Consider the following 16,891-nt stretch of genomic DNA (forward strand, 5'->3'; position numbering starts at 1 on the left):
GAGTCCTCGCCAGCGGGTGCTCCCGCTCGCTCGCAGTTGCGCACACCTCAACGCGGTAACTGACGCGCCCCCTGGTTCGCCGGCCCGGCCCCGGGATGGCCCCCAAGCTCTCAGACTCCGTGGAGGGGCTCCGCGCCGCCGGCAACCAGAGCTTCCGCAACGGCCAGTTCGCCGAGGCCGCGGCGCTGTACAGCCGCGCACTGCGGGCGCTGGAGGCGCAAGGTACGACCCTGGCCCCCGTTTCTCCGCCAGGCCTGCCTCCCCCCCTCCGGTGTTTCCTCCCCCACGGCCCCGCGGCCGCCCAGACCTCGCTCGGCCCCCGACCCCCCGGGGCCTGCGTTCTCAGCGGTCGTCTGGCTCACCAGGGCCACCCGGCACCCTTCCCGCCCGCTCCCTGCTTTGGCATCCTGCGAGAGACTTCCTTAGCTCTTTCTTCGCCCGCCCCCCACCGCCTTTTTTCCTAATGGTAATATGGTTTTGTTACTGGTTCTTTTTCACTTGCTGACATATCACAAACATATCTCCGTATTAATGGATGTTTGATCTCATGTTTTCTTGCTGTAAAAAAAAAAAAAAACTCACAACCTTAAATTTATTTTCGTAACCATTTTTAAGCGCAGGTAAATTCACATTGTGCAACAGATCGCTAGAACTTTTTCATCTGCGACACTGAAACTCTACGCATTGAACACTGTCATCTTCCTTTCCTCCCCCTCAGCCCTTGGTTTCCACCTTTCTATTTCGTGTATCCTTGGTTTTGATTAGATACTTCAAATGAGTGAAGTCCTGTGGTATTTGTCTTTTGGGACTGGCTTATTTTGCTTAGCAGAATGGCCTCGAGGACGTTGCAATCGGTGTTGTAGCATGTGACAGAATTTCTTAGTAACTTTTTAAGGCCATATAATTTCCATTGTGTGGATATTTCACATTTTCTTTATCCAGATGTAAACAAGGCCTGTCTGATCGCGATTAGGACTGCAAAGAAGACAAATAGTGATGTGGTAAGGCAGGAGACTGGGGAGCTCCTTTAGAGTGGAAGGTCAAGGACAGCTTTGAAGCAGTGACATTTGAAGTGACGTCTGAATGATGAGAAGAAGCCAGGTGCACAAACTTTTGGGTGCTGCGTGTTCCAGGTGGAGGAACTATTCATTCCAAGGGCCCCAGATGAATAAGCACGGTGTGTTCCAGGCGCCACAGCGTATAGTGAGCTGTGGAAGAACAGGAAGTGTTGAGGGCAGTTTGAGCGGCAGAGACTTACTGGCCTTATTTTACACAATAGGCTGTGGTAAGGAGTTTGGATTGTATTCCCTGATGGGAGGCTACTGGGAAGTTTTGCTTTAAATAGAGGTGTAGCATGGGCGCCTGGGTGGCTCAGTCGGTTAAGCGTCCGACTTCGGCTCAGGTCATGATCTCGCGGTTCGTGAGTTCGAGCCCCGCATCGGGCCCTGTGCTGACAGCTCAGAGCCTGGAGCCTGCTTTGGAGTCTGTGTCTTCCTCTCTCTCTGCCCCTTCCCTGCTCGTTCTCTCTTTTTCTCTCTCAAAAATAAACATTTAAAAATAACTTTTAATAGAGGTATAGCATGTCCTTGTCCATTCTCCCGACCTCCAGCTCATGGGTGAGACACTTTGGAGAAGTGATGAACCTCATTCTACCAACCACAGCCCATTGCCCCAAACCTCTTCTCCAAAAGTGTCTTACCCGTGAGCCCTCATTTTCCGTAGGACCAATTTCCCTATGTTTTCCTCCTCTCCCTTTCTTGGCTGGTATTGGTTGAGTGCTTTACTGTGTGCCTGACATTACAGATGTCAATTCTTTGATCTTCATACAAACCTGTGGATAAGATACTTTCTAGATGAGGAGTCCAGAAGAATTACACAATAAAGACATGTCAGAGGCAGGATTTGAATATGGGTCTGATTCGCAAGTCCAAGTTTTGAGTCACTTTGCTAGACTTCTCCCCAAATCTTCTCCAAATTCCAGTCTTTCTTGTTTGAACTTTTGCAGTTTGAAGCCACTCGTTTGCCCACCTCTTATTCTTCTAGAACACTCCTTTTTAGGCCCACCTTCTCATCTCAGTGTCACTTGATGAAGTCACGGATGAATCTGTGTGACTGCTATTTCTGCCTTTTTCTTTCATCCTACTCCAGCCGGCCTGGAAAAAAGCTGGTGCTTTTGTGTGGATTTATTCTGGATCCTTAGAAGGGCCTAGTGTCTGGATTTAGGAGGGGACCAGCGTTCGGTTCTGATCTTGCTGTTGATTGTCCAGATAATTTCTGGGCAAATCCCTGGATTTCTGTGATCAGTTTTTCGTCTCTTGAAAGGACAGCAGGGAGTAACCTAACAAAATGAACCCTTCCAGCAGGTCTGTGAAGTGGTATCTTCACGTGATAGTCACGTGGGCACATTCGATCAGCGGGATTGAGTGGCGGGATTCTAGGTCCCAGTGCCCTTGCCACTGCCCCACTGCTGTTTCTGTGCGCTCCAGTGACTTGACGTGCACTACAAGTTGTGAGCAATTGTACTCTTCCCTTAAAGGCCAGGGTATAGTTTACTTTTTTCTGTACTCTGCTGTCTCCCTCAGGGCCTGGCAAAATAAGGGTGGAAAAGTTATTATTTTATCAAGTTTGTCACCGTTGATGTTGAATGAAAGCTGTCATGCCTCAACGTGGAAACATACTTAATGGAAAAAAAGCAAATTGCTGAAGGATAGACAATAGCGTGCCACTTGGGAAAAGCTTAGGAATGCAGCTGTAATGGCAGCAGGCACACAGGCATGCAGGAGGATGTCACATCCCAACCTCAGGACTGTGCTGAGCGCTGGGCGTCTGAGGAGGGAGCAAGAGAGAAGGATGAGGTTGAGTGGAGCTTTGGCCGTATCAAAAATTCAAAAGGCTGGAAACAAATATAACATGTGCTAAGTCCAGTGGTGGATGTCAAGTACCTGTTACACTGTTTTCTTCTAGCTATTTCATAATTTTCAAAAGAGAGTTTGTTTCTAATTCTTTTGTGTATATACCCAGGATGGAATTACTGGGTCAGCACTTGGTAGTTTTCAGGGTTTTTCGTGTGTTTTCCATTATGGTCTATGCTAGTGGGTATAAAGTAGTTGAAAAATTATTTTAAAAATGGGAGTTGGGGCGCCTGGATGGCTCAGTCGGTTAAGCGTCCGACTTTGACACAGGGCATGATCTCACGGATTGTGAGTTCGAGCCTCGAGTCAGGCTTTGTGCTGACAGCACGGAGCCTGGAGCCTGCTTTGGATTCTGTGTCTGTCTCTCTCCTTCTCTCTCTCTGTCTTTCTCTCTCTCTCCCCCTCCCCTGCTCCTGTTCTGTGTGTGTGTGTGTCTCAAAAATAAACATTTAAAAAAATGAAAGTCATTGTGGCCACACAATAAAAGACATAGGCTTCTGAGATTCCTGAGGATAAGGACTGCCTTTAGAGAAGTGCCTGATAATTCTCCCTCTGGGCTTCTTGATCAGGCTTGTTGGTAGCTCGAATCCTTTCTTTGATTAAGTTCTGCTTAATCCTGCCACACCCAGAGGACTTTTCCCTGGCAAAGTCCTGTCTGATTTGATCAGGTGGAATTACTCTTGTCTTTTATGTCCCCACAACCCTTGTTCAGTCTATGTATCACCTTTTTCTTTTCTTTTTTAGGAACGCTTTTATTGGGTTTACATGATTTTTGTAATAAAATTCTCACACACACACGTGTAGTTACAGCATAGACTTCTCTGAGCAGAAGCCAGCTATTTCGTGTCTTGTCTCTTGGCTGGTCCCAAGTTCAGTGCTGGAGAAGAGGTTTGGGGCAACGAGCTGTGGTTGGTAGAATGAGGCTCACCCTCCTTGTGAGTGGCAGGAAGCCTCCCGTTCTGGCTCCACGTGAGAATGACAAACCCGGCAGCCCATCAGACCAACAAGCCTGATCAGGACTCATATGAAATACATCCCAGAGCCCCAGGGCATCCATTTCCCACCCTGTTAATCTCCTGTTGTCTGCTTCCCCCTGGGCAGGTTCTTCGAACCCTGGAGAAGAAAGTATTCTCTACTCTAACCGTGCAGTGTGCCACTTAAAGGATGGCAACTGCAAGGACTGCATCAAGGATTGCACTTTGTAAGTGGGCAGGGGTGACCTTGGGAGCCTGGGGGTCTCAGGAGAGGAGGCTGGGTTTATCTGACCTGTGTTACTGTTTGGACCGATCCCACCAGTTACAGCCATGCCAGATAATTCAGAAGCAACCGCTGGGTCACTGAGGATAGGAGGCTCTACTTGGGTCCTCGTGGCCCCTCGTGGCCCCTGACTTGTGTCTTTGGAGTCTGCCGAAAAAGGAGTAGGGTGGGAAGTTAGAGGTGGGCCTTAAAGGCCTTTGAGGTTTGGGACCTGAGGGTGAGATTGAGCTGCAGACTGGTGACTGGCTTGCCCAGGATTTTTCTGCGGTGGATGTGTGTGGGAGCAAGGGAGGGAAAGAAAGAGGGATAGAGGTTAGTGAATGGTCTCAAAAGAAACTAAGAGGTATTCATCGGTGACCAGGGGTAAAGGATGTTAAACATTAAACAGTTTTTCATACTTCTTTCTTCTCCGAGCTAGTCTGACCCTGCCTTCTTTCCTCCTCACTGAACTAGCACATGGGACTTCATGTTCTCAGATCCTGTGTCCTGTGGTATTGCCTTAGATTCATGCCCTGGTGATAGGTGGGAGAGGAGGAGAAGTGAGCAGGCTCATGGAGCCTGTGCTAAGGTCATTTGTACCAGGCCCGTGCTAGGTTTCCTTCTGGGAGTGCTCATGACCACTCTGTGGGGTAAGTTTACCACCCTGCCCAGGCTAGCACTGGGTTGCAGGGGACCGAGATGGTAAAGTGACCTGCCTGGGGTCACGTGGTTGGTGGCAGAGGTAGAATTCCAACACCGCTCCCCATCTGACTCCAGAGCCTGTTTTCCCACCAGGTCAGCCTCTGTAGAAACACATCGAGGAATGAGAACTACAAGGCACTTGTGCTTGACTTGGGGTGGGGTTGCAGGGTGGATTGCAACCATGAAAACTGATGGACGGGCACACAGATTTCACAGTACGAGTGGCCTTCTGTCCATCAGCCCTTCTCCACCTCAGTCCAAGTTCAAAAGTCCCTCCTCTAAGGTTTGACATTTTAGCAGTGTCTCTACCAGATGTGACCTCCTGTATACTGAATGCTGCACATGACCCTGCCTGGAAGGAGCTGCAGGGGAGCCCTGGTGACTCAGCAGCCAGGTGACATTTGTGCCTCCTGCCCTAGAGCACTGGCCCTGGTTCCCTTCAGCCTGAAGCCCCTGCTGCGGCGAGCGTCCGCCTACGAGGCTCTGGAGAAGTACCCCCTGGCCTATGTCGACTACAAGACCGCACTGCAGATTGATGACCGCGTGACATCGGCCTTGGAAGGCATCAACAGGTGAGCCTGAGCCACCGCCCGCAGTCTCTCTGGGACTCCCTGTCCTCCGGATGCACTTGAGGCCACTGCTTTGGGCATCTCCTGGGGGTCCCTTTGGGCTAGGCTTAGAAACTCCTAATGAGCACGTGGGGAAAACGCAGAAGGAGAGTCAGCTGTTGTGTTTAGCAGGTGTGTTCGGGGTCAGACTTAGAGGACTGGTGGATTGATTCCCTAGCTGCTCCGAGTCATTCACGCTGTAACCACTTACTGAGCTCTGTTGGAAGGATTGTGCCAGGTTCGGTGGGGAAGACCGCAGTAACAACCAGGTACAGATCCCACTTGCTCCGCAGACCTACCTAGAGCAGGGAAAGTAAGGCAGGGGCACAGGCAGCCGCAGCACAAGGCGATGGGTGGTGTTCGCGGGGATGGTTCTGTATGTTGTACTGTGACCCCTTCAGGTGGTCCGTCGGGCAGCACTGCTTTCTGGGCTTCTGAGTGGTTGTACCGCACGGATACCCTCATTTGTGTGCCTGAGCATGTTTCCCCTCTTTGCACGGGCTGCTAGAAAGCTGAACATGACACCGTAGCAAACCCTTCACAGGACTTCATGGTATGTATTTAGTGCGTCATTTTTAGCTTCACTCGTTTTCTCTCTGCCTCCTTTTAGTTTCTGTCCTTCAACAGAATCTGCCACTCGTGTGCCCGTCTTTGCCCTAGGGCCTGGGCTGATGCCTGACACATAGCTCTTACTGCCGTAATGGAGCCCCCAGTCTCATGGGGAACCCCAGTAGTAGCCAAGTGCACCCGTGTATGTCCAGTGCTGTGGTAGGCGGCGGCCCAGGGGGCTGTAGGGGCAGAAAGGGGCACCTGACCAGCCAGGGGGAGGGAGGAGACTGGTCAGGACTTTCCAGAGGAGGCGAGCCATGGCCGAGAAATGAATAGAAATCCGGGATCGGGGCAGCCACAAGGCCGCCTGCGCAGGGTGAGCGAGGATGATGGATTCCAGGAATTGCGAGAAGTCCCATTTTGCTTGGCGCTGCTGGTGAGGAGCTCAGCTCGGGCGGGTGAGGTGAGACCAGATCACATGGGGCCTGGCACTCAGGGGCCTGGACCTAATCCAGGCATGGTGAGGCTTTGTGAAAGGGGCTTTAGCAGGGGGACAGCGGGAGCAGATTTGAGAGAAAAGCTGACTAGCTTCCATGCCAAGGGATGACACGAAGGAGAGCAGTGTAGGAAGGGCCCAGCAGTAACTCAGAAGAGACGGTAGGGATAGTGGAAGGAGGACAGTGGGACCAGTTCTGGGGACATTTGGGTAGTAGTTCAGAGAGATTTGGTGTTAGGAGGGTGGTGAGAGGGAAGAATAGAAGAGACATCCCGGAGGCTGACAGGTTGCATTGGAGGGGACCCGAGACGGGAGATGTAAGGACAGTGGTTGGGGGCAAAGGAGAAGAATACAGGGCAGACATTTGGATTCAGAGGTCATCGGCATCGAGGTGGATTGAGGTTGTGGGAGAGAAGAAGACCCCCATGGCAAGTGAGCTGGGGGGAGAGGATGGAGCTTTGAAAATCGCAACATTTGAGGGACTTCAGGAGAACAGCAGCTGGAGGGTAGGAGGGAACTTGGAGCATTTTGGGAGAAAGTGTTTCCAGAAGGACGAAGACATCCTTCCTGTCGGGTGTTGCAGGGAGCTTACGCGGACTTCTGGGTTTAAGAATGAAGTCACTGGTGGATGTGACAGCAGCAGTTCAAGAGGTCTGGCTGAGGAGAGGCAGAGGAGTCCAGCTGTGCAGTCAGAGTGGGGCCTCCAGGCGGCCCTCCGGGCACGGAGAAAGGTTGAAGCTGTAGAAGAGGTGCTGGCCATGGTTGCTCCTAGAGGCAGGGAGAGGGGAGACCCGGAGCTTCGGTGGAGAGGTTGGCCTCGTCACTTCTTCATTTGTGACGGGAGAGAAATGGTAAGGGTCAGGTGACCTTGCACATTTTCAGGATGGGGACGTTTGCCCCGAAGAAGGAGGAGGGTGAGGGAGCCGGGCCGAGGAGGGTGGAGGTTTGAAATAGCCGTGCCAATCAGAGTCCAAGGACATGAGTTTGCAGTGATGCCGGCCTGTGACGCTTTCATTCTAGTCACACTGCCTCTAGGAGGCAGTCGTTGGAGCCGAAAAAGCACACAGTTGGCTCTGTTCGCTGGTTGAGCACATACAAGATGGATGAGGTCCCCGAGCAGCATTTGAAGCAAGTTAGCTGGGCCAGAAGGGGGAGATGGGGAACGGGAGGTGGAAGAGATTGTTCCGGGTAGAGGGAAGAGCATGTGCAAAGCCTGGAACATAGGGATCAAGAGGGAACGTGGCACACGGTAAAAGCGGAGAGGCGGGAAGGGACCAGGTGTCAGGCCCCGCCAGCCCAGGGAAACGGGAACCACTGAAGGGTTTTAAAATGAGAGAATGACAGAAGATTTGCACTTTTTAAAAATCCAACATCAGGTGCTTGCGTGGCCTTGTCATAGATCCATTAGGAAGATATAAAACATTTCCTTTCTTGGGGCATGTGTGGTCCTCTGGGGATAAGGTGGAGTACGCTTCACGAGCAGCAGTCACCACTTTGAAGTTAATGTAGATGAGTAATGTCATGGCAGCAGGGGGTACTGTCGTGTGCAGACTTCTGTCCCTTTCCCGCTGTGTGTTAGAAGGCCAGGAAGAGATGGTGGCTCTCGTACACCCGCTTTGGATTTATGAGAGGAGGAATATCTTCCGGACCCAGCCGGAAACCTCCCTGTAATTCTGTCTGCCTTTCCAGGATGAGCAGAGCTCTCATGGACTCACTTGGGCCCGAGTGGCGCCTGAAGCTGCCCTTGACCCCCTTGGTGCCTGTTTCGGCTCAGAAGAGGTGGGAGTCCTTGCCCTCCGAATGCCGCAGAGAAAGAGCTAAGAGCAAATTCAGAGAAACCACAGCGGCAAAGAGCAGAGGTAAGTTGTGACTTGCTGCCCGGAGTGGCATAGTCTCCCCGTAGCCACTTTCTCTAGAGTAATCCTATAAAAATTGGCCTTGGTTAAGCTGCTCTATAAAAAATATCTGAAAGAAAAAATACAAAGTCCTAACCTCTTAGAGACTGAGGTGATGAGAAAGCCCACCCACTGCTGTACAGGTGAAGTGATAGAAGACGCCTGGAACTCCTAGCCTCGTGCGTCAGTGTACGTACAGCATTGGTTCCTCTGGCGGCGCTGGGGATGGATCATCCAGGGTGTTTTGGTAGCAAGAGCAGAAGACTCAACGTGGTGAAAACAACAAAGAGAATGTACTGGCTCATGAAACTGAGAAGTTCAGAGTTCAGGTTCAGGCAGGGTTTGCTCCAGCCGCTCACAACATTCTCAGACTCTGAGTCCATTCCTCCGTGCTCTCTCAGCTGTCTCCTCTAGTGTGTTGGCTTTGTCTTGGGGCAGTCATCCCTCCTAGTAGTGAAGCGGCTGTAGCAGCTCCTGGCCTCATGTGCATATGCCGTGCCTCATGGCTCAGAGGAGGAGAAGAAGGTTGGTTTCTTCTTCCAATAGCCCTCTAAGAAGGAGAGAGTGTCTTTCCTTTAAATCCCTAGGTCACATGTTTTCTCAATGATTCCGGCCCATTTGGTCACAGGCTATTGTCTGAATTAGTCACTGTGACCAGGGGCTGAGATTTTGTGATGAGCTCCACCGTAAGCCATCTGTCCCACCTTCTTTTTTTTTTTTTTTTTTTTTTAAAGTACTCCTTTTGGGAGTAGCTGCAACATTTATTTTATTTTTGGGACAGAGAGAGACAGAGCATGAACGGGGGAGGGGCAGAGAGAGAGGGAGACACAGAATCGGAAGCAGGCTCCAGGCTCTGAGCCATCAGCCCAGAGCCTGACGCGGGGCTCGAACTCCCGGACCGCGAGACCGTGACCTGGCTGAAGTCGGACGCTCAACCGACTGCGCCACCCAGGCGCCCCTGTCCCACCTTCTTAACTAGAGGGTGATGCTTCCCCAAGAACGAACACACACCCACACGCGTGCAAGGAGTCCCTGGAGGATGAATAAGAGAAGGGAGATGAAAATCAGGTAACCCAAAGACAGGAGACTGAGTAAGAGGCCATTTTTGAGGCACAGACAGGCTCATCAGTGCTCCAGGGGCCTCAGGTGGGCCCAGCAAGCTAGGTGGTGAGGGGAGGAGGTGCAGCAGGTGTGCGGGCTGGAGCCCAGCCATGGGTGTCAGGGGAGGGCAGAGTTAACTCCCCTTCCCAGGAGGGAACCTATCTGACCATGGGTAGCACTCACTCTGGTTTGTGGAAACCTGCTAAGTGTCCCCCGTTCTTCTCCGGAATGAAAATGTGGGGTGCTGATGAACCAGATGGCTTCAGAGCACCTACCATTAATTTCCTTCTTTCAGAGCCACTGAGCCATATGTTTTGCAGGTGCTGTGCTAGGCAGTGTGACATAGAGAAGGCAGGCAGTCTCGGCCCTCAGGCAGCTCTCAGTCTGATGAGACTGGGACACATAAACAGCATTTTAAAATACAGGAGGAAAGGGGTGCCTGGCTGGCTCAGTCTGTGGAGCACATGACTCTTGATCTCAGGGTTGTAGGTTCAAGCCCCACATTGGCGGTAGAGCCTACTTAAAAAAAAGAAAATACAGGAGGAAGAATAAGTGCTTTAGAGTCTTTAGTATCTGGGGAGTTCAAAACGTGAACTAACGTGTGCACTGAGGGGTTTGGGGAATGGCTTCTGGGGGAGGTGCCAGAGAACGTGAGAGAATGCAGCCTGTGGGCATCGCAGGTGAACAGTGGGAATCCGCGTGCCTGCAGCGTGCTGTGTCGCAGAGCCGAGGTCAGGCTGAAGACGTGTGTACGCGGCAGCCCGTTGGCTCTGCTTCTAGAGAACCTCATGCATGTGCGCAGAGGAGACATGTTCAAGAATGTTTGCAGCAGCAAAAAACACAACTGGAAAACAACCCAAATCTGTAAATAGAACAGATAAATCAGTTGTACCACAGCAGTGAGAGTGAATGAACTCCAGGCATCGACATCAACACAGGTGAATCTCAGGATCACGTTGGTGAGGGGAGAAGACAAAACCAGATCAAAGAAGCATAGTTAGAATCGTTTATTCTTTTATACGAAGTTTAAAAACAAAATAAACAGCAAATGGTTTATAGAAACTGTTGTATATAGTTAACCTACCAAGAAAAAAGCGGGGGAAGGGAGCACAGGATTGGCGATAATGGTTTCCTCCAGGAGTGGATTGATTTGGGGAGGGGGCCCCACAGGGCTTTAAAGGTCCTAGTGAATGTTCTGTTTCTTAAGGTGAGGGATAAGTTCAAGGGTGTTAGTTCAGTTCCTAAAACCTTACCTGTGCCATACATATCCAGTATTTTATAAAGGTAGTTTTTAAAAATTACAAAAACAGGTGAAATGGGAGTGAGGTCTGGAACGACGATGTGGGGCTGCTCAGTGAAGGGCCGGAAAGCCAAGTGAGCAGCTTGCATTTCACCTTGTCTCCCTGTCGGGGCGGGGGTGGGGAAGCTGCACGCACTTCGTGAGGGAGGATGCAGGCCTGGGCCAAAGCCATCGTGAAGACTGGCGGGCTCTTCTGCCCTTTTCTGAAGCCTGGGAGCTATACCCTTTTTTTCTCAGATGCTTGCTTATTTAAATCTCATTTACTTACTCTCCTGCTTTAAGTTTGTAGGATGTTCTGCATGCTCAGATTTCGTCCTAAACTAGCCACGTGTGGGGCAGGTAGTGCCCCGGTGGATGGAGAGACTAAGGTCCAGAAGACTTGGGCCCCACGAGATCCCCAGCTCCTAAGTGGCAGCACCCGGACTAGAACCCGAGTTCTGTCTATTCTTATGTGCATGTCTAAGTATGTATGGGAGTCCCCAACCTCCTATGACTGAAAAATTGTTTAATTTCCCAGAAGCCACATGGGGGACTCCTTCATCAGGGAGGCTGCTTTAGGGCAGCGTAGGGATCTTGGCGGCGGGGGGGGGGGGGGAACAGTGGGGGAGGGTGGCAGATGACTTGGAAGAGACGGGGCCGGCGAGGCCTCGTGGGTCTCGCTTGGGCACCCGCTCCATGGCTTTTTCCCCTTCTGAATTTGTATCTAGTGCCTTCTGCTGGGGATGTGGAGAGAGCCAGAGTTCTGAAGGAAGAAGGCAATGAGCTTGTAAAGAAGGGAAACCATAAGAAAGCTATTGAGAAGTACAGTGAAAGCCTCTCATTTAGTGACGTGGAGTCCGCCACATACAGCAACAGGTATCTTCCATGTAGCTGCTGGCCCGGGGGATTTTAGGACATTGGATACTGTTCCAGAGTCTTCTCTCGGACTGGGGTGGGCTCTTCATTCCTAGCGTTTTGGTCAGCATGTTGTAGCTCCAAACCTACCTTCACACGGGTTTTGGTCACCGTGAGGCAGGTGTTGCCCGTGGCATCTGCTACCTTAGAGGAATAGAAAGAGCGGTGCCAGTGTGGAGCCTGGGCTTTGTCGGGCCTTCTCCCCCTCAGATATTCCTGAACCACCCAAATAAGCATACTCCGAAAGTAAAAGCCTCAATACATGTCTCTCCGCCTTCCCCCTTCCCCCTAGCCCCACGGCTTCTCTAAGCCCCTCCGGTTAGAAGTGTTGGCACTGTCCCAGCCCTAGGGCACGACCCAGGCCGTGGACTAATGGTCACCTGGCCCAGGAGCAAGGTCTTGCCTGAAGGGTTTGACCTGTGGGTGGCGCTGTTGAGTGCTCTGCACCATGAACTGCTGTCTGTGGCTGGTGCTTCTTTCCACCCACAGTGAGGACACCATCCCTTTTATTGTGTGGGAGTCACTGCTTTGCAGCACACTTCCGACGTATTGGCAGGTGGTCTTCCCCTGTAAAGTCAAGAAATCGGAGGCTCAGCAGAAAGGGCTTTACCTCAGCTCACCCAGCCATTAAATGGTGGAGACAGAATTGGAACCTGGCTCCGGTGAGATCTTTCTATTAGTTTTACTGTCAGAAGTTGAAATATTCAGCAAGGGACCATGTCTGATCCAATCATTTGTCATAAAAGATTTACGATAAAATGTTGTGAATCTGTTTCTCCTCTCCTGCTTACATATGCATGTTACTCTGGTTCAAAAACCTTGGATGGGGGTACCTGGGTGGCTCAACCGGTTGAGCATCTGACTCTTGGTTTTGGCTCAGGTCATGATCTCACGGTTTGTAAGTTTGACCCCCAAATTGGGCTCTGTGCTGACAGTGCAGAGCCTGCTTGAGAATCTTTCTCTCTCCATCTCTCTGCCCCTCCCCTGCTCACCTCTCTCCCTCTCTCAAAAATCAACATTAAAAAAAATAAAAAAAACCTTGGCTCTACTGTAGTGTCTCCATTTCCCTATGCAAAATTCTTGGGATAAAAGGCATTCCAGGTTTGAGTCAGGTGACATGGTCCGTATACCGAATCACATAATGCTCGCACAGAGTCTGGGGCAGCTTGCTGAAACTTGCTGTTAACATTTCTGCCGTGAAACATAGCAGAATTCCACTTGTCACAGGGCGGTGTTAAAGAATGACCAAGTAGCCTCACGTCCGTGCAGGTCAGGTTTCGGTGTCAAATGAGGTGAAAAGAGAACTTACAAAGAGTGGATTTGGGGCTTTGGCCCTGTGGTTTTACTGGCTGATTGGACCAAGGGTGCCTGGTGCCTCAGCCTGCCCGGCTCACCTGGAAGAAAGGGCTGCTGCCTGCTGTTCTGTGTTGACGCAGTGGCAGCTTGATTCCTGTATCTCTGGGTCTGCCTGACTCGCTGACCTCATCCTGCTAGAGACTCCTGCCAGCCTCTTTTCCTGGAGTTTTACCACTTTCGGGACAATGTTTTGTTTTGTTTAAATACAGTTTTCATGCAAATGTGTCCATTCCACACTGTTTCAATTATTACTGCTTTATAATATCTTGTAGGGCTAGTCTTTTCCTTATTCTTCTTACTCAGAGCATCACTGTTTTCCCAGGTTCGTTCTGGCTAAACCTTAGGATTGTCTTGACAGACTCCAGAAAGTATCTTGGTGCGCTTTTGGTTATGGTTACATTGAATTTATAAATTTATAAATTTATTTATGTTTTTAAATGTTTATTTTTGAAGGAGAGAGAGACAGAGTGTGAGTGGGGGAGGGGTAGAGAGTGAGGGAGACACAGAATCCAAAGCAGGCTCCAGGCCCTGAGCTGTCAGCACAGAGCCTGATGTGGGGCTCGAACTCACAAACCGCGAGATCATGACCTGAGCTGAAGTCGGATGCTCAACTGACCAAGCCACCCAGGCGCCCATGAATTTATAAATTTAATTTAGAGGTGCCTGGGTGGCTCAGTTGGTTAAGCGTCTGACTCTTGATTTTGCCTCAGGCCATGATCTCCTGGTTCGTGGGTTCAAGCGCTGCCTTTGGCTCTGCACTGTTAGTGCAGAGCCTGCTTGGGATTCTCTCTCTCTCTCTCTCTCTCTCTCTCTCTCTCTTTCTCTCTCAAAAATAAACAAACTTAAAGAATTTTTAACTTAGAGGACTGTGGGACACCTGAGTGGCTCAGTTGGTTAAGCATCCAACTCTTGATTTCAGCTCAGTCATGATCCAATGGTTGTGGGATCGAGCCTCGCGTTGGGCTCCATGCTGACATCGTGAAGCCTGCATGGGATTCTCTCTCTCCCTGTCGGCCCCTCTCCCGCTCACGCTTTCTCTCTCAAATAAAAATTTAGAGGACTGATAACTTTATATTTTATATTGACGAATTTTCCATCCACTGAGACTGAAATTATACCTCATCGCAGATGCCTTTTTTTTTTTTTTTTTTTTTGAGAGAGAGCGCATAAGTGAACAAGAAACAGAGAGAAGTGGGGCTCCCCCAAGGCAGGGCTTGAACTCATGAACCGTGAGATCATGACCTGAGCCAAAGTCAGACACTTAACTGACTGAGCCACCCAGCCACCCCCCAGATGCCATTTTAATGCTCTACCATGCCCTTTCCTCTCTACTGGTCAGTCCCCAAACCTACCTGAATTAGAGGGGAGAGAACATAGGACTCCTTCAGTGGGAAGAATGACAAAGAATTTGTGCCTGCTTTTATTAACAACAAAAAAAATTTTTTTAATGTTTATTTTTGAAGAGAGACAGCATGCGAGCTGGGGAGGGGCAGAGAGAGAGAGAGGGAGACACAGAATCTGAAGCAGGCTCCAGGCTCTGAGCTGTCAGCACGGAGCCCGACGTGGGGCTCGAACACGCAAACCATGAGATCATGACCTGAACTGAAGTCAGATGCTTAACTGACTGAGCCACCCAAGCACCCCTGTTGTGCCGGCTTTTAAATTGGTATGCTGGGGGGCAGGGGGGTCCGGCTGTCTCTGCCAGCGGAGCATGGAGCTCTGGCTCTCTATTTCATATGTTCAGGTTCCATTGCTGGGCACAGAGGTTACTTTAAAAAAAATTGATACAAGGGGGAGCTTTTTCTAATTTATAAATCCATGCAGTCTCAGTAAAAACATTAGAGTTTTTTAATTCACGATAATGATTCTGAAGTTTGTCAGGAAAAAATGAGAATAGCAGCCTACGAGAATTTAGCAGATGATAAAGTGTAGGGAAAAGACGGATTTTCCAATGAGTAGTGTTGGGTTGCCTGGATAGGAGTTAAAAATAAGCCTGAATCCCTACCTCACTCCTTATTAAAATAAATCCTAAGTGGACCATGGTTTCAAATGTAGAAAGTAAAAATTATGTTCTAGAAGAATGCGTGGGTTAATTATTTTGCAGTGTGGAATGTATTATAGAGCTAGGGAATGGGGAGGTGGGGACCACAGAGGTCATTAAAGGTAAATTTTATTTATTTATTTATTTTTTTTTTAATATGGCCACTGTGTCAACTGCTTTTTTTTTTTTTTAATTTTTTTTTCAACGTTTTTATTTATTTTTGGGACAGAGAGAGACAGAGCATGAACGGGGGAGGGGCAGAGAGAGAGAGGGAGACACAGAATCGGAAATAGGCTCCAGGCTCGGAGCCATCAGCCCAGAGCCCGACGCGGGGCTCGAACTCACGGACCGCGAGATCGTGACCTGGCTGAAGTCGGACGCTTAACCGACTGCGCCACCCAGGCGCCCCGTAAATTTTAATAAGGTTAAAAAGTCTTATGTAAAGACACAGAGCTTTGCCCATATTTAAGGCAACTACGTTAAAATAGTGAGACACTGTTTTCTTCCAATATTAATAAGTTAAAGGTTGAGACCCAGGATTAGTTCACTTACAGGAAAATAGGCTCTATCAATAACTGGTTGTACGAGAGCAGCTCTTTTGGAGAACATTTTGGCAGTAAGAGTCAAGATTTTAAATGCGTGTATCTGTTGACCCATCTGTCCCTCGTGATAGGCGCTAAGCTTTATGCACAAGGATGCTCATGGCAGCACCTTGTGTTTACAAACTGGAAGAAATGAAAAAGATCTGTAGTTAAGGAATTGGTAAAATAAGTGATGGTTCATCCAACTAAGCAAATACTTTATTCTCACTGAACATAGCAAATGAGTTCCAAGACACCTGTTTTTCATGACCGTCCTTGGGGAAAATAATTGAAAATGGATGAAGATATACATACTTCTTTCCCCGTAGGTGTAGAGCGTCTTGTTGTATGATGTATGCAACTGTTTTTTCCCATGATTGTGAAAATTTTCACAATATCAGTTGAAAGAACTGGACACCGGACACCCGCATACCTACCGTCGATTCCTTATTAACGTTTTGTCACATTTGCTTTATCGCTGTTTAGCTATCGATTGTTCTTAGTTTAGGCGCATTTCAGGGTGAGCTGGAGGCATCTTTACTTCTCACTGCTAACACGTCCGCATGCATATCCTTGGAGTCCAGTATTTGTTTAAGGTAGATGACTTTTTAATCCATCGAGGGGGAGGTTTCAGGATCCTTTTCTTGATGTGAAAAGAGCACAGGACGGGAGCGTGAAGTAGACCAAGTGATGACTGGATGTGGTTAGGGGGTGGAGACCTGCACACCGGGCTCCCGTCCGGGCTCTGCCTTAGCTGGCACTGGTGCGTGCACGGGGCCCCTGGCCCCTCTGGGCTGAGCTGGTGGTTTGCTTCGAGGGTGAGGAAGCTAAAAAGTATGCAACACAGAGCAGGTGTTTGGCGAGTCCGAGTCCGAGGTCAGCCCTCAAACCTCCTTGTGGCTGGTGGGCGGCCTCCAAGCAGTGATTGAAACCTTCAAACGGTCTTTCCCCATCAGAGCGCTCTGCCATTTGGTTCTGAAGCAGTACAAGGAAGCAGTGAAGGATTGCACAGAAGCCCTCAGGCTGGATGGAAGGAACGTGAAGGCATTCTACAGACGAGCTCAAGCCTACAAGGCACTCAAGGTAAGAAGACCCTGACTGAAAGGGACCGTCCGAGACGTCCGTGCTGGTGGTGGTCCTCCCAGAGCAGGGTGAGGTGGTGCCACGTCCCTTCTGGGGCCCCTACGTGGCTCAGGGCAGGCCTGCCGTCTCCACTTCAC

At 49.9% G+C, this 16,891-nt stretch overlaps 1 protein-coding gene across 5 annotated transcripts in view; it reads left to right on the forward strand.

Moving 5' to 3' along the window:
* TOMM34 (translocase of outer mitochondrial membrane 34) overlaps positions 1-16,891 on the forward strand; it is a 25,761-nt gene continuing 8,870 nt past the window's right edge. For all 5 annotated transcript variants that reach the window (XR_006960209.1, XR_006960208.1, XR_006960210.1 and 2 more), the window contains exons 1-6: positions 1-222; positions 4,014-4,113; positions 5,270-5,422; positions 8,193-8,362; positions 11,507-11,654; positions 16,628-16,754. Coding sequence is in view for 1 of the 5 variants with exons in the window: in XM_047068693.1 (XP_046924649.1) it covers positions 96-222; positions 4,014-4,113; positions 5,270-5,422; positions 8,193-8,362; positions 11,507-11,654; positions 16,628-16,754 (825 nt within the window). In the remaining 4 variants the exon portion in view is untranslated. The remainder of the gene's footprint in view (positions 223-4,013; positions 4,114-5,269; positions 5,423-8,192; positions 8,363-11,506; positions 11,655-16,627; positions 16,755-16,891) is intronic.

The sequence above is a fragment of the Lynx rufus genome, unplaced genomic scaffold (assembly GCF_022079265.1).
Source record: "Lynx rufus isolate CCGP_SWC_20201006 ecotype Redwood Valley unplaced genomic scaffold, mLynRuf1.p SCAF_8, whole genome shotgun sequence".
In the NCBI taxonomy this organism is placed as follows: Eukaryota; Metazoa; Chordata; class Mammalia; order Carnivora; family Felidae; genus Lynx; species Lynx rufus.